We start from the raw sequence: 22,191 nt of genomic DNA on the forward strand, positions 1-22,191 counted from the left end.
TCCAGGACAGCCGAACTTTCAATGTAAAAGGGACTGCAGTCTCCAAAGACTCAAAGCATTTAACTAAGTTTAATTAAATCTTTAGTTACCTGATTACGTTTGCCTCTATTTGAGTAGTTATGTTAACTGTTGTTGCTATCTGTTGTTGATATTAGTGCTGAAAAGAAAGTTACTTGTGCAGTGTTTTTATTTTCAGCAAGACACTCCTTCATCTAATGTAATCAATGCTTGTTCATAATACTTTCCTACAAAATTCCTTTAGAAATGATGACAAAGGAATGTTTTACTATACTCTTAACCGCCAGCTTGAATTTAAGGATGAATCAACAATATTCCCAGTTCCTAAGGAGAGACGATCTTTGATTTAATCCAAGCTTTCCTCATGTAACCTGAGCTCCCCCAAGTGGACGAAATAAGTATTACATGCCCTCGTTGGAAATGCCGTTAAATGTATAAAAATCCTGACCAATAATGTGACAATTGTTTCCTGTTACCAAATGCCTGTAAATGAACAGTACAACCATTTGCTACCCCAGTGTAGTTGTTTTAGGACAGGAGTGATGTGGTGCCAGGATTTGGAGCAGGTGATGAGTTGTGTGGCTGAGTTCTGGACCAGTTGGAGTCTTTTTATGTAGGTTGAGCTGATACCAAGGAGTAGTGAGTTGCAATAGTCCAGCCGTGAAGAGATGAAGGCGTGAATGAGTCTTTCAGCAGCAGAGGGTGTGAGTGAGGATCTGATTTTGGCAATATTTCGAAGGCGAAAGAAGGAGGTTTTAATGTTTTTGGTTAATGGTTTTAAAAGATAATGGGAGTTAGTGCATTGTAACAACTTTTAAGGAGTCAAAGACAAGTCAGTAAGAAGAGAGAAGCCAAAATGTATTAGATCACCATGCTAATGCTAGCTTGGCAATTAGCTACATGTACAACTCAATTAGCTACATGTACAACTCAGCTTAGATTGCCATGTAGTTTCAAATTACCACATTGTGAAGTGCAGTGAATGATTGCAGAGACAGAAAAAAGGAGGACAAGAGGAAGGACTGATGCCATATGGGATGCGATGTCTTCCTCTGAAACAGCGAAAGGTGGAGCTGGGGTGGCAGCGCGCTATGAGCTGTTTGCAGAGGAAGCAGCAAGGACAACTGAACTAACGCTATGCTTGATTTCAGTCAGGACAGCTTTCATCAAAGTAATGGTACTTGCGGCATTGCAGTAATGTTCTGGGAGAGCACCTCCCTACCATCCATGTGCATACATGGAAAGCCAGTGGCAGAATAACACCAGACTAAAATGAAATGAAATTTCATTCAAATTAGCTTTATTGACATGAATGTATAGCAACAATATTGTCAAAGGTATATATAAAGTAAGAGTTAAGTTAGATAAGGAAATAAAACAGCAAAAGTTGTGTTTGTGTGTGTTAATAAAAAATAAAATAATAATAATAACAAATATATAAAATATAAAAATTCCGTAAAAATAAATATTTAAAAAAAGTAAATAAGTACAAAAATAAGCGTGTGTGTTAGTATGTTAGAAAATGAAAATAACATATTAAATTAAAATAAATAAAGCAGTAAGCGTGTGTGTATTAAAAATTGAAATAAACTAAGTAAATGACACAGTAACGTTTGTGTGTGTGTGTGTGTGTTAAAAAAATAAATGTTAAAAATTAAAAAATTAAAATGAAAAGTAAATGACACAATTACGTGTGTTATTAAAATAATATATACATTTTCTTTAAATAAAATGAATAGATAAAACCATATGTTTGTGTATATTAATAGGCAAAAAAAAAACTAAAATTAATTAATTAGTTCATAAAAAATAATAAAAAAGACAGTATATAAAGACAAAATCAGTATCAAATCCATCCATCTATGGCCAGGCTATGTTCATTCAGTCTGGATGTTGTCAACATTTCTCTTAGTTTAGGACATTTTATTTTGCTCAGGTAATTTGCCAGTGTGAATTCTCTTTTTAGGGTCAGATAACATTGTAATTTACTTTGTGTTTTGGTGGTTCTTTGCAGTCAGTGCACTTGCTTTAAGGAAAGGTCAACTAGTGTTGAACAATTAATTAATTGCCTAACACACACAGATACATAACACATTAAACAGGAGGGGTGGAGATGGTGCCGTGAATAAGACACGTCTTTGGTGCGAGAGACCTGTGTTCAATCCCCGACTGTGACACATCCACCAATGTGTCCCTGAGCAAGACACTTAACCCCTAGTTGCTCCAGAGGTATGCGACCTCTGACATATAGCAATTGTAAGTCACTGTGGACAAAAGCGTCAGCTAAATGTAAAAGTGAATTTTTATGGATCTCAGAATATTAACTAAACTGCTTTTGGTCTGTGAACATTAGACAATTAGTAACATTAACTGTAAAATAAGAAACCAAAGTATATCAGTCTGGGATTCCTTTATTCATATTTTTTCCTAGTATTTGACTGGTCTATATACTGCATAATAGAATTCCTGAAATTCAGTTATTCAGTGTGCCACCCCATAATTTTCAGTGGCCCCATATAGCCACCCCTAAGAACATTTTCTGGGGGCACCACCATGTACACAAACCTTTGACCTTGTTCTAAATATTATTATTAAGCAGCACGACTTGTAGTAATGATGCAACACTAACATAAAGGTCAGCATTGGCCAACAATCAGAACATCTTTAGTGACAGCAGTCTTTGAGAGTGACACAGCCACAGAGAGCAAACTCCAAGTGTGATGGAAGCTCTATATTCAAGGTTAAGTCAGTAAATTATACCGATTACAGTAATGCGTTCATTGATTAAAGAAGAGTTTGATCATGCTATCCTTAGCAATTTCACAGAAAAATTACCTAATGTGAAATGACAAAGTAGAAAATATGAGAAATATGAGTGATAGGGCAGAATGGATGAGCTAAAGACACTTTTGGGCAGTCTTTTAATGAACTTTGAACTGTTGTCACTCTTAAGACAAATTCCCTCTGTTAATACATCCCAGTGGATGAACAATGGCGTCTGCTGCTTTAGGCTTGGCTGTCAGAAGACAGCATTTATAGCAAGCAACTCAGCTCTAAGTACTCTGCCTATATCTTAAAGAGTAAATTAATCATCAAGAATGCTAGAGCCTCTTATTTTATTAATCTTATAAATGTAAAACAAATGCTAAAGCTCTGTTTTACACTATTAACAACATTGTTTCTCCTGCTACATCTCATGTCCCTGTGGACAATGGCTCAAAATTTTGTGGCAATGCAGCTAATTAATGTTTTGGAGGCTCATAACATTTTGATAAGTTTCAGTCTGGCTTCTGTTAAAAAACATTGTCACACAACTCTGGAACTCTCTCCATTTAGCCTTGAGAGCTATGGATTCTGTGACCCCCCCTTTGTCTGTGAAGGTGCTATATTAATAAACTTTACTTACTTACTGACTAATGTGTTCACACACAGTTGTCTCTATGTTGTGTGATAAATACACAGATTATTCCAACCTTCCAGAATGGTGGTGGTGTTTAGTTTGCATAGGCAATGTTAAACAGTTCCCCAAATGAGACACAGAGGCTTCAAGGTTCAGGCTGTTTATTTCTTACCTCCCATATGAAGGTAAAGTAAAACTAAAATATGCACAGAAAAACACGTTACAAAAGCATATTCAATCAACTATACAGTTTAGTACAAAGCTGAAATGACTCCTGACATCTAGCATAAATGCTACAACCATGTGACAAATAACTAGTACTTAGTCTGATGCTAACACATAATGGAAAATTGGCATCAGGATCATGATATTATCTCAACAAACGATCCATTTCACTTCACATACCTAACATAAAACAACATGTGTGCTCATACTTACAGGCATATATTTCCTATGCTCTGTTGAAACTAAAGCTGCTTGAACACTGCCCCGACAAACGCCGACCAACTCCAACCAACACCAACTGTTGGACCAGTGTGCGGCGTCAGTCGGTCTTTGTCGGTGTCAGTGGGATGGAGTCTTTAGAGTTTGACATTTCTAGTCAGGGTTGGGTGTAGTTGTAGAAAGTCGGACCAATGTGCGCTGTTTTCCAACAAACCGCAACATTCTGAGAGTGCTCCCTCAGTAACTCTCTAACCCTAAGCCTAAATTCACATGCGGAACGTCAGCGCGCACAACTTTCTTTGATGTCAACGTAGGTTAGCAAGGTGTCCATTACTCGCTCCTCTCTCTCTCATTGACCTGTCTGTGAACAGCCTCACCTCATCGTGCATGCGCGCAGCATATTAAAGCTGTAACAGCCAGTATCTATACATCTACAGCTGCTTTTATGTCAAACTTGCAATAAGCATCACTTTATGTACGTGGTAGCAAAGGTATGTCTTTGTGAAACGTTAATGTTTTTTTTAACGGAATAATCATAGTTGAAGTGTTTGCAGTTTATTGCAATCAGGCCTGACAAAACGTTATTATAGGCAATAAAATTAGCCTATTATTGCCATTGGTAGGCCTATGTTTAATATCCTTGTTTACATCTGGAAAACAGACTTAAATTAAAATTCACGGCTGGGTTAGGCTATAAAAAAAATAAAGGAAGAGTCTCTCTTGCAATTATCCTTATGACATTATGACTTTCTGTGTGGAGTTTGCATGTTCTCCCCGTGTCTGTGTAGGTTCTCTCCGGGTGCTCTGGCTTCCTCCCACTGTACAAAGACATGCGGACTAGGTTAACTGGTGACCCTAAATTGTCCTTCGGTGTGAGCGTGAGTGGTTGTTTGTCTATGTGTGGCCCTGCGATGGACTGTGCGCAGGATAAGCGGTTGACGATGGGTGGATGGACATTATTTTTGCTTGCTCTGAGCCATCCAACCCAGTCCTTTTTATAACCAGTTGAAATATACACTTCTGTAGTCTTTCACTTGACAAAAAGACAGTGTAGTCAGTTAGCATTTAGCATTAGCAATTAGCATTAGCTTATTACCAGTTGAAATACATTTAAATAGCCAATCCAGCCCATATAGCCTGTTCAGTTTTTGCGGCCTTGACCTTGTGACTTTTTAATAAGAAAAGGTAGGCAACAAAAGTCTGTCTGGTGAGTTCCTGTCTGGGCAGTGTGAAACCTCATACGGTTTTCTGAACATTCTAAAGACTGAAACCGACTACTGTCAACTTTAGAATGTTGGTGTTAGTTGGGCGCTGTCTGAGCAGTGTGCAAGCAGCTTAACTTAAAAGCTGTATCACCTTTCAAACCGACTGGTATGAATGTCCACAGAACCCCTTAGTCGAGAACAATTTCAATACAGAGATATGAGACAGACAGAGATATGAACATCTTTTATAGCCCTTTTAAAGTCTTACCTAGAGTACTTGTTTGTTTGCATTATTATCTGCACAATAATACACCGTATGTCAATTGTTTTGTAAAACTGCTGCTTTGTATGATGCCACAACACTTTGCAATTAAACTGTCCTACATATTCTAAAGGGTATCACACACGAGGTGATTGCATCTTTATCTCGATCACCCTCCTGGTAGTTGGCTGCTGTAAAGGTTATGTTAGCAGATGGGATATGGGCAAAACTAAAACAGTACACAAGTACACGTTTCCTTAATATTATATTATATATATATATATATAGTGCAGACATGTCAATCACCAGAAGTTCTAAAGGTGAAATGAGCATACCAGGGTTTTTGCATGTTTAGTCTCTTAACTGCAAGTCACATATACTTACTGCAACTTTCCATTTTTAGATGTATTTATCTGCCAGGCTTTAGATAATGTGATGCTTAATAATTTCATATTGAATTAAAAAGGTCATGAGGTCATGTAAGTTGTATTTTAAATCCCTATAATTTTAATATAATACAGGCAACTGAATTAATAAAAAATCCAAATAATAATAGATTGTTTTGGTTGTTATGTCAGGGTAGGGGTCAGGGGTAGGGATTGAAACAGTCATCACTGTGATTGTTTGTCTTTTTGCTGTAGTTGTAGAGTGATGTAAGGAGTCTGCACCATTTGCTTTGAAAAACTGTTGGTCTTACTCTCTACATTACATGGACCAAACATGCAAGAACACTTTTATGGTAAGCAGAAGACGTGTATCCTGTCTTGTCTTTCCACAAGAACTGAAACCTAACCATTACTTTTACTCTGAGGTGTCGGATGTCTCACAGACCTGGTCCAACAGACAGGAAGTTTTTGGCACATTACTAGATACACTGAAGGGTTTAACAGTTTGTAAGGGCTCATCCCATATGTGCAGAATAGATGTTCTTCAGCAGCAAATTAAAGAAACAAAAAATATAATTCAGGCTATTTACATATATATCAAGGCATCTTCATTAACAGTGTTAAATATACGCTATGTACAATATGTACTTCAATCACTGCCTGACATAGACAGAGGGACCTAGAAGTTTGATTTCAGCTTATACCTGAAGTCCACATCATAGGTAGGCTGGAGGATTCCCAGGCCAGCACGGGACTGGTCAAGAGGCGGGACTTTGATAGCAGGGTCCAATAGTTCCATGTCAAAGTAGGAAAGCACCAGAGTCAGGAACTGCTTGATCTCATACACTGCAAAAAATCTGCCAGGGCATTTGGTGACCCCAGAGCCGAAGGGCATGTAGAAGTAACGCAACCGCCGGTGGCTATGATAAAAAGTGGTTTTCTCCTGACCCTTCTCATCCAGGAAACGGTCAAACTTGTACTCCTGCGAGGGAAGAGGAAAGACAGAGAGGAGGATTAGTTTTCAGTAGTAGTAACACAAATGATAGCTTTTTACATAAAGGTACAATGTGTAATTAATGTAATGAAAGGACAGCATTATAAATGGGGGACAAGTGGTGTCGCAGACCGCCTCCTAATTGGCTTCTCTGTCTAAAATGTGCAGCTGCTGGTCCTTAAACGAGTGTCCTTAATCCTTCAGATGTAAGTAAACTGCTGAGTCTTGACCTGAGGACTTAGCCCTTCTGTGTTGTTTAGTTCCCCCAATATACCTCAGGTGGCTGTAACGACCATAACGACTGTCGTTACAACAGCCAGGCGAACCAGCGACTCCACAGAAGTTAAACAACTGATTTTCCCTACCAGTCAGTCTTGGATGAGGGACAAAACATCTTCTCATATCCAGTTAAAGTCCAGTTGCCCTTGATTTCAACCTTCCTTGATGGTAAACAACATTTGCCTCAACAATGACTTACGGCACGGCATATATATACTGTATATATTATGTAACCCCTGGCTTTGAGTTAAAAGATGCACAGCAGCATATAAGTATTGTCATATTAAGCTCTGTCGCTTTAAGAGACCTTTCCATAGTTTGTTCAAAATTGTACATCAGTAAGCCCTTTGGTGAGACAGACCATCAGCCTCCGATTCGTCCACGTAGATGGCTATCACATTTCTAATATTGTGACTGGTTAAGGAGTGTGACTGACAGGCAGAGCAGACCGGAGTTGCACTGGTCAGCCTGCTGCAGCAATTGTTTGTTTTTTGCTTGAGGTAGCAACCAGCTGCAGAAGTAAGAAAAGTGTAATTTAAGTAATATACAGAGGCGGTTAGTAACCTAGTTAGTTTGTAATGAGTTGGTCACACTGCTACACAGTTTTGTGTATTGTACTGTGCTGTTGAGAGCTATTAGTCTGCAGGTAGTTGCAGGTTAGCGCCATCGCTAACAGAAAGCTAACATCGCATGCAAGGACACTGGAGCTACAGACAGAGCGCTTTGTGACCGGTAAGCATGGCTGCACTTCTGCACCTCTGGCTTCGAGGAAGACCAGCCTGTGCCTGTCTTCATCTTCATCTTTCTGAGAGGATTGCCAAAAACTCGCAATACCATGGGACTCAATGTGTGAATGGCAAATTGGCGGATTCAAGGTGCAGTTGCAATTTGTGAACAGTCCAACAATGCAATATAATAAAGAGTTATGTCATGCATTGTTGTACCTCAGCATTCGCATTCTGCTGTTTTTGACAATACTCCCTGTCAAGGTGACTGCTACGTGCTCTTTAGACTCAAAATGTATGAAACGTTTAGGAGTGCAGTTGGACAGAGAGGTTAAGTGGACTGGTTATATTATGCCTTTCGCCAAGCAAGGAAGTTGAACCAAGAGTGTTGTGAATTATTTTGGAGCATTATAGCCTAAATTGTTATCATTAATTACTAGAGCAATGGTGGTCTACATTGTCATCATTTAAAGTGTTATTTTATAGTGTAAAGTTCGGATCACAGCGTTAAAACTCTACAGCTCTGAGTGTATGTGCTCCTTTCTGTATCTAACTGCCCAGGCTCATGTGTGTGTGTGAGCAAGCTCATGTGCTTTGGGAGAAAAGGGAGGGAGCACAGTGAGGCAGCATCAAAAACACCTGCAAAGGAAAATATAGAAGCAGATTTTGTGCAAATTGTATTACAAAACATATAGTCCATCACAGTAAGAATGCCCTGTTTCTAGCACGGAGCACAAACAACACCAGTTTATTCCACAAAAGTCAGGTTATGGATGAAATGGCTTGATCAAGCAGAGTTCATGCAGAGGACACAGAGAGGAGGAGCAGGCAGTCAGGGACTTTCCCACCAAATGCTTAGGCACGTGAAAATCTTGGACTTTCCCAGACCCAGGTGCAGTAGGAAAGAGAGCCAAGAGATGATGTAAAGCCAAAAAACAGAGCTACAAAAGGAGGTCCAAAAGGAGGTGAAAGTCAGTCGTTACATGGTTTTCATGTCGACTTGGGTCTCTGTTCTGGTAACAGAATGGGGCTCTATTTTGCACCGATCTCTGACTCACTCCGGTGGAACTGTTGTATTCTAATTGGTGTCTGTTTTTGTTGATAATAAAAATGTTGGTAAAAGTTCAAGCTTTCTTATCTGGCCCAAGTCTTGAATTTTTACACGACATTAAGAGCAGACTGCAGGGTACTTCCCAGTACTCCAGTCTCACAGAATGTTGTTCAGAAAGGTTAGTTCAACAGCAGACTCTGTTATGGTCGTAACTCTCTGTCCACAGTAGAATGGCAATGTTGCTAGGCAATGTAGAGTTGTGTGTGCACTACACATTGTGAAAAAACTGTGTTGCACTCTTCTGGTTTTAACATGCATTTATAGTGGCTGTGTTGTCTGATCAATTCTATTAAATGTGCAGGTTATTTAATTTCTGTAGCCTAAAAGTGCTTGTTGCACCATAGCTCTTTTATTTATTGTAGGTCATTTTTATTTAATTCTAGTTACAAGTCAATTTTATGTTCTAGTACTCTTTCCTGGTAGTAATTACACAGGTGTCTTACATAGGGATCCTCGTAGATTTCTGGATCGTAGTGCAGCATGGGTGGATATAAGGCAATAACGTCATCTTTCCTTATACGGTAAGCTTCTTGGTTGTCAAGGTGAAGCAGGAAGTCCTCCTTGGCAACACGCACATTCATTGAAGCACTGGAAAGACGCATGGCTTCTTTGATGATGCTGTCTGTAGAAAGTAGACAGAAAGACAGAAAGGAGAATGTTTACAACATTTCTTTACTGCATTTGAAGGACAAAACATGCATGTGGGTTGTATGTGGCATGTAGGCAATGTTAGACTTAAATTTATCAATATTAGTGGTCATAGTATTAACTACTATTTTCTCTATTGGTAATCTTACCCAAAACAGGTGTGTTGTCCAGCTGCTCCCTGGTGAGGTTCAGTGTGGGGTCGTTAGGGTTAACTGTCAGACCTGCATCCTCCAAAACCTTCTGCACTTCCTCAAGAGCTGCCTTCATAGCATCTGGACTCCTGAGCACAGATACAGGAGCCTGTTAGTGATGTTACTGTCATTGGTAGGAATGCCCTATAGTTTATTGGATAATTCGTTACAGTAGCACCATGTGTTTTGTTTTCTGCAGTGGGGTTTAATTGTAACTTAGATGCCTGGTACGGATATTGTTTTTTTGTTGTTGTTGTTGTTTTTGTTTAACCTGTCATGCTTGGCAGCGTGGTATACCAATAGACATGATTTTCATGATGCTCCGCAGGTAAACACCTCCCTTAAAGCTGAAGTCAGCACTTTAACCTTAGTTATGGTTTCATTTTATATCCAAGGTGCTGGACTACAGAGACCAAACTATGCAAAAAAAACTATGCAAAATGTATTTTTGTCCTAAAATGTTATTTGGTTTGCCATGTAAATGTCCTGTAGTCAACATGCTCACACAGTCCCAGCTGAGGTGCCTTCATGTCAGACTTGTTGCAACATCATAATGCAACTCTGTTAATCTGCTCCCCATTGAACCCAACATGACTTTCTTCCTCAACTATCTCTTCTATCTTAACTGCATGGGGGTATTAGTACAATGCCGACAATCGGTTGAAACCTTTGAATTTTGGTCTTTTTTGTCTCCAAAAATATGCTGCTGCAGTAGTAGTCTTTTCTTCAGCGCTTGTCCCATTGGTCCAAGTCTTTTAGGGGGGACAGTAAACTCACTTATTCTGAGTGGTGTGATAGCACTGCTAGCAAGCCAACTAATTTAGCAAAGCAACGCCTGTTGAGCTTACATGGGACTGCTTGCCAAACCAATAGTGTATACATTTTTTGCTTTACAACAAGAATGTTACAATGCATGGACTACTGTTTCACCAACAGATGTTTAAATGTTACACTGATCTTAGACCAGCCAGTTAGACTGGTCTAATGTGGGTTTGATATAGACATGTCTTTAAATATAGATACATTTATATCACAAATTTTAAGCCAGTTATATTAACCACCTCAGCCTCAGGCTATCTGAGAACAAATGGCTGTGTTTTGGCACTAATAAGTAATCTGACAGTTAAGAGCTGTTGGGGAGTACAAATATTTCCAGTTGTCCTTGTAACTGTTAATGTCTTCACTCAAGCTATAGTTCAGTCTGTGTACCCTCTGTTTAAAGCTGTATTCGACTTTTTTGATTACAGGAAAAACAAATATACAATGCATTATTTAGTTTTTCTGTTTTTCGTGTGAATTTAAAAAACAGAAATCCACATTCTTTTTCCTGTTTTCATCTTCAAATTGGCAATTGAAATAGAACTTGTTTTTCACTTTTACTGTTATATCTATATTATCTGCTGTTAGCTGCAATAACTTAAAAGCATTGTCATTGGCTGTACTAAATATAGCAGACAGAAATATAGATCCAAGGAATATAGATTCCTTTTGTTTTAGCAAAGAATAACAGCAGGCTACTGTTTGCCAAACTAAAGCACGCATTTTAATTCAGTTTCTAACATGATGATCATTGCCACAAGCAACACAACAAGCAGAAAAACAGTGCTGAGATTAATCTGGACAGAACCATAGGCTACAATAAAATACATACAACTGTGCATAAAAGTTATGGAATCGCCTCTGCATGTGGAGTTTTAAATCAGCACTGAGGAAATCAAACAGATAAAAACTTTCCTACTTGCCCTAAACCCTCTCCACCCTCCTCCGCTCACACTACGTGTGCAGGGGTGCTCTCATTGGGCCATCCCACCTGTTCAAAATGAGCAAATCACCAACTGGAGCCAGCCATGTACCACTGCAGATACATTTGGTTGTGAATGGAGAGGAAGAAGCATGTAGGTGTGTGTAATAGGGGCAGGTAACATAGATCTAACAGTGAAAGCAAAACCAAAGTTGTTTGGGACTATTGGTTTAATTTCTATTCCAATTTCTGATTTGTTTATCCTTTTATCAAACAAGTTCAACACAGCTTTGGACATTCCATCTGTCTTTAGTTTGCAAAGCCGTGATTTACTCTACAATACATAGCAAGTTAGTCTTGCTAAGCATGGTCAAGAGGTAGAAAGATTTGTGCAACTGATGAACTTAAACTGACACCTGACTGTTTTTTGGATCTATGCCATAATCAAAGTTTGATTTATGATCCTAGTCCCAGATTGTTTAAGTGATCGATTCACGGTAAAGAATACTTGGGGCCCTATGAAATCGGTTGTAATTTTTCCCAAATTCCACATTTTACGTTCAAGCACATTTGATCATCAGAAAGAGGGTGTGATCATGTGGTGGATAAATACTATTTCAACAACTCAATAAGAAAATATTAAAAAATGTAACCAATATCAAATTATCATTTGAATTATCAAACCAAATGTGCATAGAAATGTTCAAATGTATGTGAAATTATTCATGGGGACAGTTCACAATACTTGTAGCCTACTGTGAATTGTCCCCTATTAAATAGGTTAGGCCTATTACTTGATAACTGATCATTTCTTCATCTGGATTAAGCCCAATAGCGTCCATGCTGCTCGACAGAACGGAACATCTGACTCTGCCCAAACAGCCACAAAGTCTTCAAGTAGCGTGTGTCATGCATCTGCCGATGTTGTTGCACTTTGCAATTTAAGTGATGAGATCTAGCTACCTTGCTTCAATATAACGCCGTCTGTGTGTGTGTGTGTGCCTGCTCTCGATAGAGAGCAGAGGAGAGAAGCAGGGTGCTCGTAAATGATGCGTAAATGCAAACAAAACTTAGCAATATAGTTTTTCTAGTGCCTTATTTTTTTATAGTTTGTTTGGTTTAAGTGCTGTGAAAAATAGTCTTATAATGAAAGGGAAAACCCAAATTTTTATTTATTGCAACCACATTTTGGTAGATTCTGCAACATTTCGCGTTTAACAGCAGATACCACTTTTTTTTGTTAAATTCTGTGATTCTGTTCACTTTTACCGCATTGCTGAAATCATAGGGCCCTAGAATACCATAAACTAACCATAAATATACATTTGAGCAAAGACCTCAGACCTCAACTGCCACTAACCAGTGAGTTTAGCCATCATTGTTGCTGCCTTCTGTTTCATTTCCTGAGAGCCCACATAGTAAAGAAAAAGGTAACTATCAATACCTGATCATATAAAAGAGACTCCAGAAAGTAGCAGGTAAGGTGTTAGCCTGTGAAGCCCAGAGCAGAGCAACGTGGGTCCTCGCCTTGCTCACGTCATTGAAGGTAGATAAGGAATCATTCAGGATCATCCTCATAGAGATCAGATCAGACACATTCTCCCTCTTGGACAAGTTTTCAGCGTGCATGGTCTTTGCTAGGTTCTGGACAGTTGAAAAGAATAAGTTTTTCTTTTGTAAGACTTACTGTGAAAACCTGAAAATGGCAGTATAGAGGCATTGTGGCATCAGGTCAAGGCAGTTTATTTTGTCATTTCCAGCTCCGACATTCCTAGGAAAAGCAAACTAACCTCTCTGGCACTGTAGGCACTCTTAAAGACATGAATGGGCAGGCCAGCCACCAACGCCGGGAAGATCTTGTCAAACTCTTTGAAGTTCTCCAAAGCATTTAGCACCAAGGCTTTCTGAGCTGCCTGTCGAGCCTGACACTTGTCTTCACCTAGCTCCTTTCCAAACAGAGTCAGGTAGCCAGACTCAAACATCACCTGAAGGACAGCAGGTCAGAAGGAAACCAATTAGTTGTATCACACTCTGTAAACAGTGTCCAAATGTTACTGCAATGTGTATGTCTAATTCCTCTTGGGTACTTTTTATGCTGTTTTATTGAGTTACAGCCATGACAACTGACTTTGTTAGACAATAATTAAAAGTAGGCCTACGTCTACTGACCTTGTAGCAAAAAGCAAAGATGCCATCCACCTCCCAGTGGTCCTTGCTGGGGCTGAGTGTGTCCGACCTCAACATGACGTCCTGGAGGTGGCTCATCATAGTCTCTATTAGAGAGGGCAGAGCCTCACCCTGCAAGGTCTTCAGAAAGGTTTGGTGGAGGTTTTCTGTGGTGTGGCCATGGCGAGGGTCGAAACTGTCGTGGCCGAATGCCTAGTTAGGGAAGGAAGAAGAGGTTTAGGACCATTGAAGGACTCACTGGTAGCATGAAAATGTCCTGTCCTCTGTGGAGGAAGAAAATATCCTGACGAAGATGGTATAAATAATAAAAATGAAACCTTGACAGATGTAGCAAAGTGGAACTTCCTCCAATCCAGGTGTCTCCCCTGTCTGATGACTGAATGGTAAGAGAAGGGGTCGCATAGAAAGTGGATGTACTGGCCTGCGATTTTGCACGTGAAAATATGGCCGTACTTCTTCTGGCGGCTGCGGAGGAACTGGAGAGGGTTGGCCCCGAACTGCAGAGCACAACCCAGGTAGGGGATGAAGCCATTCTCAACTGCAGGCTCACCAGGTTGCCTATGGGCATTGACAAGAAAGACATAGCAGACAATATTTAGTACAAAGCCAAAACGGAGGGTAATGAGGGTCCTATTAAATTCGAAGTAATAATCCCCTTTTTATCCATTTTTATGAGTCGATGCTCAATTTGCTTCATACTATTACCTACTCATATGCAGCAATAGTGATTCCACCTATAGCCAACTCAACTTTTTTCTTTGTCCGATGAAGAGACCATGTATTTTCAAAATATCCATTTTCATGAAATCAGAAAAACTGCCTTGTTTTAAGCTTTGTGTAAGTATCGTTATTGAACAATCTGTGAATTATTACAAGGTGAATAGGCTGAATCCAAGAAATAACATTTGAGTTCTTCGGGTAATGAAAGCCTAAAATTCACACAATATGATAATACATGGTTTGCACTGAACAGCCGCTCCACTGACAAATTTATAATCAATTCATTAATTAATTATGGACACAAACCACAGACAGGTTCATGGTCCCCCAGGCCACTGGGGAGCCCTGTCGCCTAGGGCTTTATGCTGGTGACCATGTAATTGCAGCGTCAATGGTCCAATTCCAGCCAGGACCTTGCTGTTATCGATCTTCTTCTAGTAGTAGAACTAGTAGTACCTTTTTTTTTTTTTTTACTGAGGAAGGCCAATGATGCCCATATTCATTAAAACTCTTTCAGACCTTGTCAATGAACCCAAGTTTCCTGAAGTGGAACCATGGCCCTCCTAGCAACCACATTTTCAAAACATTGACAAACAGTTACCAATGTTGTTATAGTTATACCAAAACAAACAGAATTAGTTACATACCAGCCTTAGTGTCATTATGATGCTCTTGTAAATAAGATCATTCTTTACAACATATATTGTCACTTTAAAAACACATTTCCTATTTTGTCAACCTGACTACAAAGTATTATCATTATTACAAAAAGAAGCACCTAATCAGCTACATCTCTATTCTGAATACACAAGATAAGGTTTGACAACAGCAGCAGCTTAGCCAGCACACTGGTGACAGTGTTTGTGAATTACCAACATACCAAATAAATTCAATTATCTTTATAAAAGCTTTTGTTTGATTAGCACACACTGCATGCATACCAATGTTGGTGTTGATCTCTGAGCAGTAAGCTAAAAATCAGACTAGATCAATATGTATCTTCTGGAGATACATATTAATGTTAAATGCTCTAGACACACTGTGTAAGCACAATACAGGAGTTTAAGCATAATAAATGCCTAATACCCTGCATGTCCTATGTCCAGTCTTACCTGTGTCGTATCCCTACAGCAAGCCATAGAAGGCAGCAGAATCCCACCACTACAGCCCAGATCAGAGCGATGCTTAATATCATGGTGATGTTGATGAGAGAAAGATCCGACACAGCAGGAGGCTCCCTAACAGTTATGAATGCTCCACACTAATCACATTAACTGTTGCCTGCTTCATTAAAATCAACAGTCCTAGAGAGAATAATGTGTATTAAAAATGCTGCCCTAGGTTCCTGGAGTTTTTCAACCCAGAGACAATGAATGCGACACTGCCTGTAACTACAAGTTGTGTAAGCAACCTGTGTGCATGTGTTGGTGAGCAGTCTAGTCCTAGTGCGATGACAGGCAGCGTGTAGCAGGTTTTTATACCTTCTTTGTCCCTTAGGGTGGGCCCAAGGGCAGATTCAGGGGAAAGATATGATGTCATCACTGAAGTCAGACTCAGCCAAGTCACACGTGAATTGCAAGGGGAAAAAGTTCAGTTTTTGCCATTGCAACTATTGGCAATGTTTTGTGTGTATTTTTGGAAGAGGATTCTTTTCAGCATTTGTTAGCTTAAATTATTTCTACCTTCTAAGTTCTGGTAGTTATTAATTCCATTAAAATATTTCTTAGGGTAAAAAAGGTGATCATTTCAAATTAAATTTGCATAAACAGTTAGGTGTTTAAGTCTGTGTAACAGACAGACTTTTATTAAATTTTAGTATAGTAAAAAATCATAGTGTCCTCTTGTCAATTCCATTTAAAATTCTCTAAATAAGTCAAATTATCTAGCCTGTTATCTCACTGGGAGTTCTCCAGGAAATGGGGTTCCAGGCATGCTCTGTGTGTATGTGTGTGTGTGTGTGTGTGTGTGTGTGTGTGTGAGGGAGAGAGAGATGGCCTTGACCGGAGTCCACGGACAGTGTTTCCTGAAGCACTGTACTGTGATAGTGCATCTTGGTTGGTAAATAGATTCAAGGTCCCTGCTGTGCTGCTGCTGCTCTGTGCTGCTGCTGCTGCTGCTGCTGCTGTGTGTGTGTGTGTGTGTGTGTGTGAGTGTGTTTGTGTGTGTGAGTGCAGGTGAGAGTAGGAATGAACATTACCATTGTATAGTATGTGACAAGTGTGACCTGTTCAGACATGCCATTGTAAAATCTAGTTCATCAAGAAGAACAACATTAAAGCATATCAAATGTCATCAAAGCATGCTTAAGAACACTGCACAGTTTGATAGATGGTGAGTTAGTGAGAATGAATCATCTGACTGCCTGAAGACACTATACACAATGGAGGTGTATGTAGGAGTGAAACAAAGTTCAAGCCCAAAGAAATAATTTTCGCAGTTCTGTGGAAAGTAGGTAGAACGGATTGGAAAATTCAGTGAAAGTAAAGGATTTGGAAGCCAATTGTTACAAGGCCTAACTAAGTAAATGTTTCTGAAGTGATGTACTTATAAATACTTTGACATTTGAGGTACTTTTACTTGACTTGTGTACGTTCTTCTCATGCCACATGTAGCATTACTACCACATAATAAAGGCAGCACCCAAAATATGTAGTATAGGCCTAAATTAGTACAAAATGAAGTGCAGAGATAACACTCAACTGCGTGTATTTCAATATGGAAAGATTTCACTAAGTAAACAAAGAAAATGTGAAAAGTAATTTAGCGATTAGACCCCATCGTGATGACGTGGTATTTAATTAGAATTCAGTTAAATTTTATTTATACAGTGCCATTTCATAAATAAAAATTATTCAATTGATAAAACAATGAAGAATAAATAAATGCACATAGGGGGTAGAGAGAGAGAGAGAAATCATTGCTTATTACATGGTTCAACATTTCCCTCTCTCGCACACACACAGCAGTCCACTACTTGCCCCAGATGTCTGTGATATGTGTAGGCCGACTCACACTAGGCAATCCGTTAAGTTCCAATCACCTGAAAAATGCCATCAAAGACTACTGCAGGAGAGACCGCAATTCTGCCCTTTATGGTAGTATTAAAGTGTTATTATTTTACGCACTGCTGGCCGCCAGCACGCAGTAGCAAGCATATTATCATTTGTATCGCTGTACTAATTGGAGGATGCATCAAAAAGCCAATAATACTAACCAAATAAGCTGCAGTCAATACAGAGTAATACAGTAGGCTACAATACAACTGAGTTAATTTTCACGGGTCGCGGCCTCAACCTGTTTGGTTAAAACTGTGCGCACGATAGTGGCTGATGGTGGAGAAGTGCAGCCATCCTGTCAGTCATGTGATGTGTCTTTTTCTGTCTGTCTGTTTGTTTTTGTTGCTGCCATTTCAAGTTAGGAAAAAATACTAATGAAGAGAGATGTGCAGTATTGATGCGAGTTAGCACGGAACATCACAGGCACATTGAACTTGCATGCCACCAAGGTGCCCCTCCCCCCCCAAAAAGGCACTGCACATTTACAGTACGCATGACGAACAGCAGCATAATGTCGTTGATTATTTAAATAAAAATAAGATCGGTCAGGATGCACTGACAGCAGCCTCTCTAATCATGAAAGACACAATGAAGAAATCACCTGGAAGAAAGAGATGTGACCCAAGTTCAGTTCATCATAGTTTATAATAATGCAGTGCAGGGAGGATGCAGACGTTTCATAGAGGAGACGAGTGTAAAAAACACAGATCTGTCTGTCTGTCTGACTCCAGCCTGAAGTTTAATTTACGCATTTCACTGATAAACCACAGAACTGTAGAGTAACACAAGGCTTTATGATCAAAGAAAGTTTTTAAACACAGTGACACTTCAATCATACTTGCACACTCATGCTCTCACTCGTCCAGATAAGTTCTCTCCTACTCTGCTGTGTGTCTGCATCACACTTTATCTATTTATATACAATGTTTTTAATAATGCGCCATTAAACTGTAGCATAGCTCACAGACACCGTGATGGAGCAGAAGCAACTTAGTGTGCATGGAACACAACAAGAATAAAGAAAAGGCTGGCAGAACAGCCGAAATCCCGCAGGAGTAGTGAGTCAGGCAGAGGGAAGAAGATTCAGCTAGGCACATGTGGCACATTTCACCCAATCTGCTATTTATCGAGTGGCCACTTGAGGCTGGCTCCAAAGGAGAGTCAATCCCCTTTGACCCCCATGTTAAAATGCCCAACTTTACAGCAGAATAAAGTGATAGTTACATATTATACATATTCTATGAGTATTTGCGCAGCCCTCCAAGGCTATCACTATTGGGTTTACACCTACGTGTGCATGCGCAGCACTGGGAAAAGCTCTTCTATGCCCACCTGTTGGCCTCTCTTACATCCTCACCTTGTGTATATAGGACGATGAGACCTGGCCATTGGCTCCCATAATGCCTTCTCTTCAACACTGAAACCACAGGTCCAGTGAGCCCCACAACTTTGAGGGCTGCGCCTAGAATCTGGAGTTATAATACATAATCACCGTTTTATTCTGCGGTAAAGTTGGGCATTTTAACATAGGGGTCACATGGGGTCGCCCTCTAAGGCTATCGCTATTGGGTCAGAGGCGAAGCAGGATGAGTCAACGCCTCACTCGCCCATACGGTACCACCAAGCACAGACCCACCTGCCCAGAGCCAACATATTAAGCCACCCAGTATGCAGCCCGCAGCATCCATGGTGGCATACGCAGAACCACCGATTGCGAGATATGGGAGAGGCAAATCGACCCATGAGTAAAAGGCCAGGGACAGGATGGGGGGGCCCCGCAGCTGTGCAGGCACAGACGAGGTCACACACTGCAACCGCTCCAGGTGCGCACAGAGCAGGGCCAGCATTAGCAGTGGAGCAGAGCACTCACAGAGGACAATCACTCAGACAGAACATTCAGTGAGTGAATAGTACTGAGTGAGTCAACAAGAAATGGGAAACATCCTATAGGTAGAAACAGACAAATGAGCACTGGGAAGACCACAAGGCCGCCGTGCAGATGTTGTCCACCGTCATCCCACTGTGCAAAGCCACAGAGGAAGAGACGCCTCTGGTGGAGGGCACCTTGATGCTGTTCGGGGGAGATTGACCGGCTGACACATAGGCCTGTGAAATAGCCCCGCACTGTCAGGATCGCTGGGTGCGCAAAGCAGGGCAGAGCCCAAATGCATGACACTGTGAGCTGAGATTGAGTTCTAGGGTTTATTAATCCCAAGCATGACAAACAGAACTCCCGGGTACAGGAAACTGGTAACATCCAAGAGCAGCAACTTCATACAACAGGGCATACATGCGACAATGACTGGACAGGGAATGAACAGAAACACCAGACATTTATATACAAGGACTAACGAGCAGGGCGGGAGCAACACAGGTGACTGGGATCAGGTTTAACAAGGCAGAGAGACAGCATGGAAAAACAGACACGCAGGCAGGCAGAGAGACGCAGATGCAAAACACCATTCATGAACAACAAGGAACACAGACTGAAGCAATGATAAAACAGAACTCAGATAGACATAGGCAAAACACAGAAGTACACAGACCAGGAGTGAGCACTTAACACATAAACTAAGGTACAGGACTAAGATACGAGGCAAGACAGATACTAAATAAGATGTGGATGAATAATAAAGGCTAAACAGAGACTAGAGCTGAATGAACAAAATCAGATTACTGAAACTGGCAGAGAACATAAATGACACCTAACCAACTATAACACAGGGATCATAACAGAGAAATGAAAACACAGAGTACCCAGCAGACTAAACCCAAAAGATGCAGAGAAAGAACTAGAATGAAATACTACGACAAGAACTAAAACACAGGACTAGGAACACAGACATGGAACAAAAACCCAGACTCCACAACAAGACACACAGACAGGACTGAAACCCAGACACGCTCAGGACAGGATCGTGACAGTACCCCCCCACCGACGAGCATCTCCAGATGGTCAACCAAAAAACAGACAGACCCGAACGCAGCACAAACAACAAAGTCAAGGCTGACCAGGGTGGGCCAGAAAAACAAAAATCAAAACCTAGACAGGCCAGGGAGTAGACAGGGAATTCTCCGGCGGGTGGCCTGAGGGCCATAAGGTCCAGGAGGAAGACAAAACAGGCAAATCAGGGTTAGGGAACAAAACAGTCCGGGGGGAACCACCCAACAGGCAGATCATGCCCAGGAAACAGGGCAGGTAAGGCGATTGGCCTAACATGCAGGGCAGGGCAGAGGGGCAGAACAGTTCGGGAGGCCGACCAGGAGGTCGTTTGAGCAGGCCAGGAGGGTAACGGAGAACACAGTTCAGGAGGTCGTCCCGGAGGACGACCACACCGGCCAGGCAGGGCAGGGGGTAAGCAGCGTTCAGGAGGTCGTCCCGGAGGACGACCACACCGGCCAGGCAGGGCAGGGGGTAAGCAGCATTCAGGAGGCCGTCCCGGAGGACGACCCAACAGGCCGGGTAGGGCAGGGGTACCAGACAGGGAAACCTCAGGCGGGGGGCCCCGAGGGCAGAACAGAGGGACCAGACGGGGAAACCCCAGGCGGGCGGCCCGAGGGCAGAGCAAGGGGGAAACCGAGTTCAGGGGGCCGACTCGGAGGTCGACCGAGCAGACCAGGAGGGCAAAACAGTTCAGGTGGGCGTCCCGCGGGATGACCCAACAGGCCGGGCAGAACAGGGAGGCCACAGAGTTCAGGAGGCTGTCCCAGAGGACGACCCAACAGGCCGGGAAGAACAGGGGGACCAGACAACTCAGCGGGACAGCCTAGCAGGCAGAGTTCAAGGGGTTGGCAGAACGGCCAACAGTGAGGCAGCAAACCCACCGGGGGCCGAGCAGGAGGCCGACAGCAAGACCTCTCCAGAGGTCGGCACCCAAAGCTTGGGTGCTCTGGAGGCGCAGCTGGGCTGAGGTCCTCGGACTGAGCAGCTGGGCTGAGGTCCACCTGCCGAGCAGCTGGGCTGGGGACCATGGACCGGACAGTCGCTGGAGCCGGCCTGACCACCGACTGGACAGCAGGGCTGAGGGCCAAGGACCGGACACGAGGAACGGGAATTAGCTGGGCCACCAACGGAGCTGCGGTTGGTCGGACCACCGACAGGGCACGAGGAGCAGGAACCGGTCTGGCCACCGAACGTGGGGCAGGGGTTGGTCTGACCATTGACGGAGACCTCGGAGCTGGTGTCGGTCGGAGCTCCGACGAGGGACCAGCCACAGGTGTCGGTGGGACCACCGAGTGGAACCTGGGAGCAGGAGTAGGCCAGGGATCAGGCAGACGGCTAGCAGCGCTAACGGGCCGGAGATCTGGCTGGTCTGATGTGGAGCTAGCAGCGCTAGCGGGCCGGAGATCTGGCTGGTCTGGTGAGGAGCTAGCAGCGCTAGCGGGCCGGGGATCAGGCAGGGCAGGCAGGGGGCTAGCTGGCTGACAGCTAGCGGGATTGCTGCTAGCATGTTAGTCCTGAACCATCCCTTAGTTATGCTGCTATAGGCCTAAGACTGCCGGGGGATTTCCTATGATGCACTGAGCTCCTCTCTCCTCTACTTTCTCTCCCTCTGTATGCAACCTCATCCCATTATTGCATGTTACTAACACAACTTCTCCCCTCTCTGGTAGTCTTGTGCTTTCTCGTCCCTCTCCTCTCTCCTCCTATCACTTCCTGCAGGTGTTTCTGGCTCTGGAGCTGTGGAGTCTGGATCTGTGGCTGCGGGTCACCTGCTGCCCCCGTGTTCCTGCTCGACACCCTCTGCTGCAACGACTATTGTTACTAGTCCTATTATTATTATAATCATTAACATTACGAACACTACGACTGTTACCATTAAC

The 22,191-nt window shown here is 42.0% G+C and overlaps 1 protein-coding gene across 1 annotated transcript; it reads right to left on the bottom strand.

Moving 5' to 3' along the window:
• Positions 1-6,300: 6,300 nt before the first annotated feature.
• Positions 6,301-15,694, bottom strand: LOC123966732 (cytochrome P450 7A1). Its single transcript, XM_046042859.1, has 8 exons — positions 15,424-15,694; positions 13,909-14,149; positions 13,574-13,783; positions 13,195-13,389; positions 12,849-13,048; positions 9,622-9,752; positions 9,268-9,446; positions 6,301-6,697 (listed from the first exon to the last, which is right to left on the bottom strand). The coding sequence occupies exons 1-8, from the start codon at positions 15,504-15,506 to the stop codon at positions 6,395-6,397; spliced, it is 1,542 nt and encodes a 513-aa protein (XP_045898815.1). The 5' UTR covers positions 15,507-15,694; the 3' UTR covers positions 6,301-6,394.
• Between the last annotated feature and the right edge of the window lie 6,497 nt (positions 15,695-22,191).

Source organism: Micropterus dolomieu, unplaced genomic scaffold (genome assembly GCF_021292245.1).
Source record: "Micropterus dolomieu isolate WLL.071019.BEF.003 ecotype Adirondacks unplaced genomic scaffold, ASM2129224v1 contig_14129, whole genome shotgun sequence".
Taxonomy (NCBI): Eukaryota; Metazoa; Chordata; class Actinopteri; order Centrarchiformes; family Centrarchidae; genus Micropterus; species Micropterus dolomieu.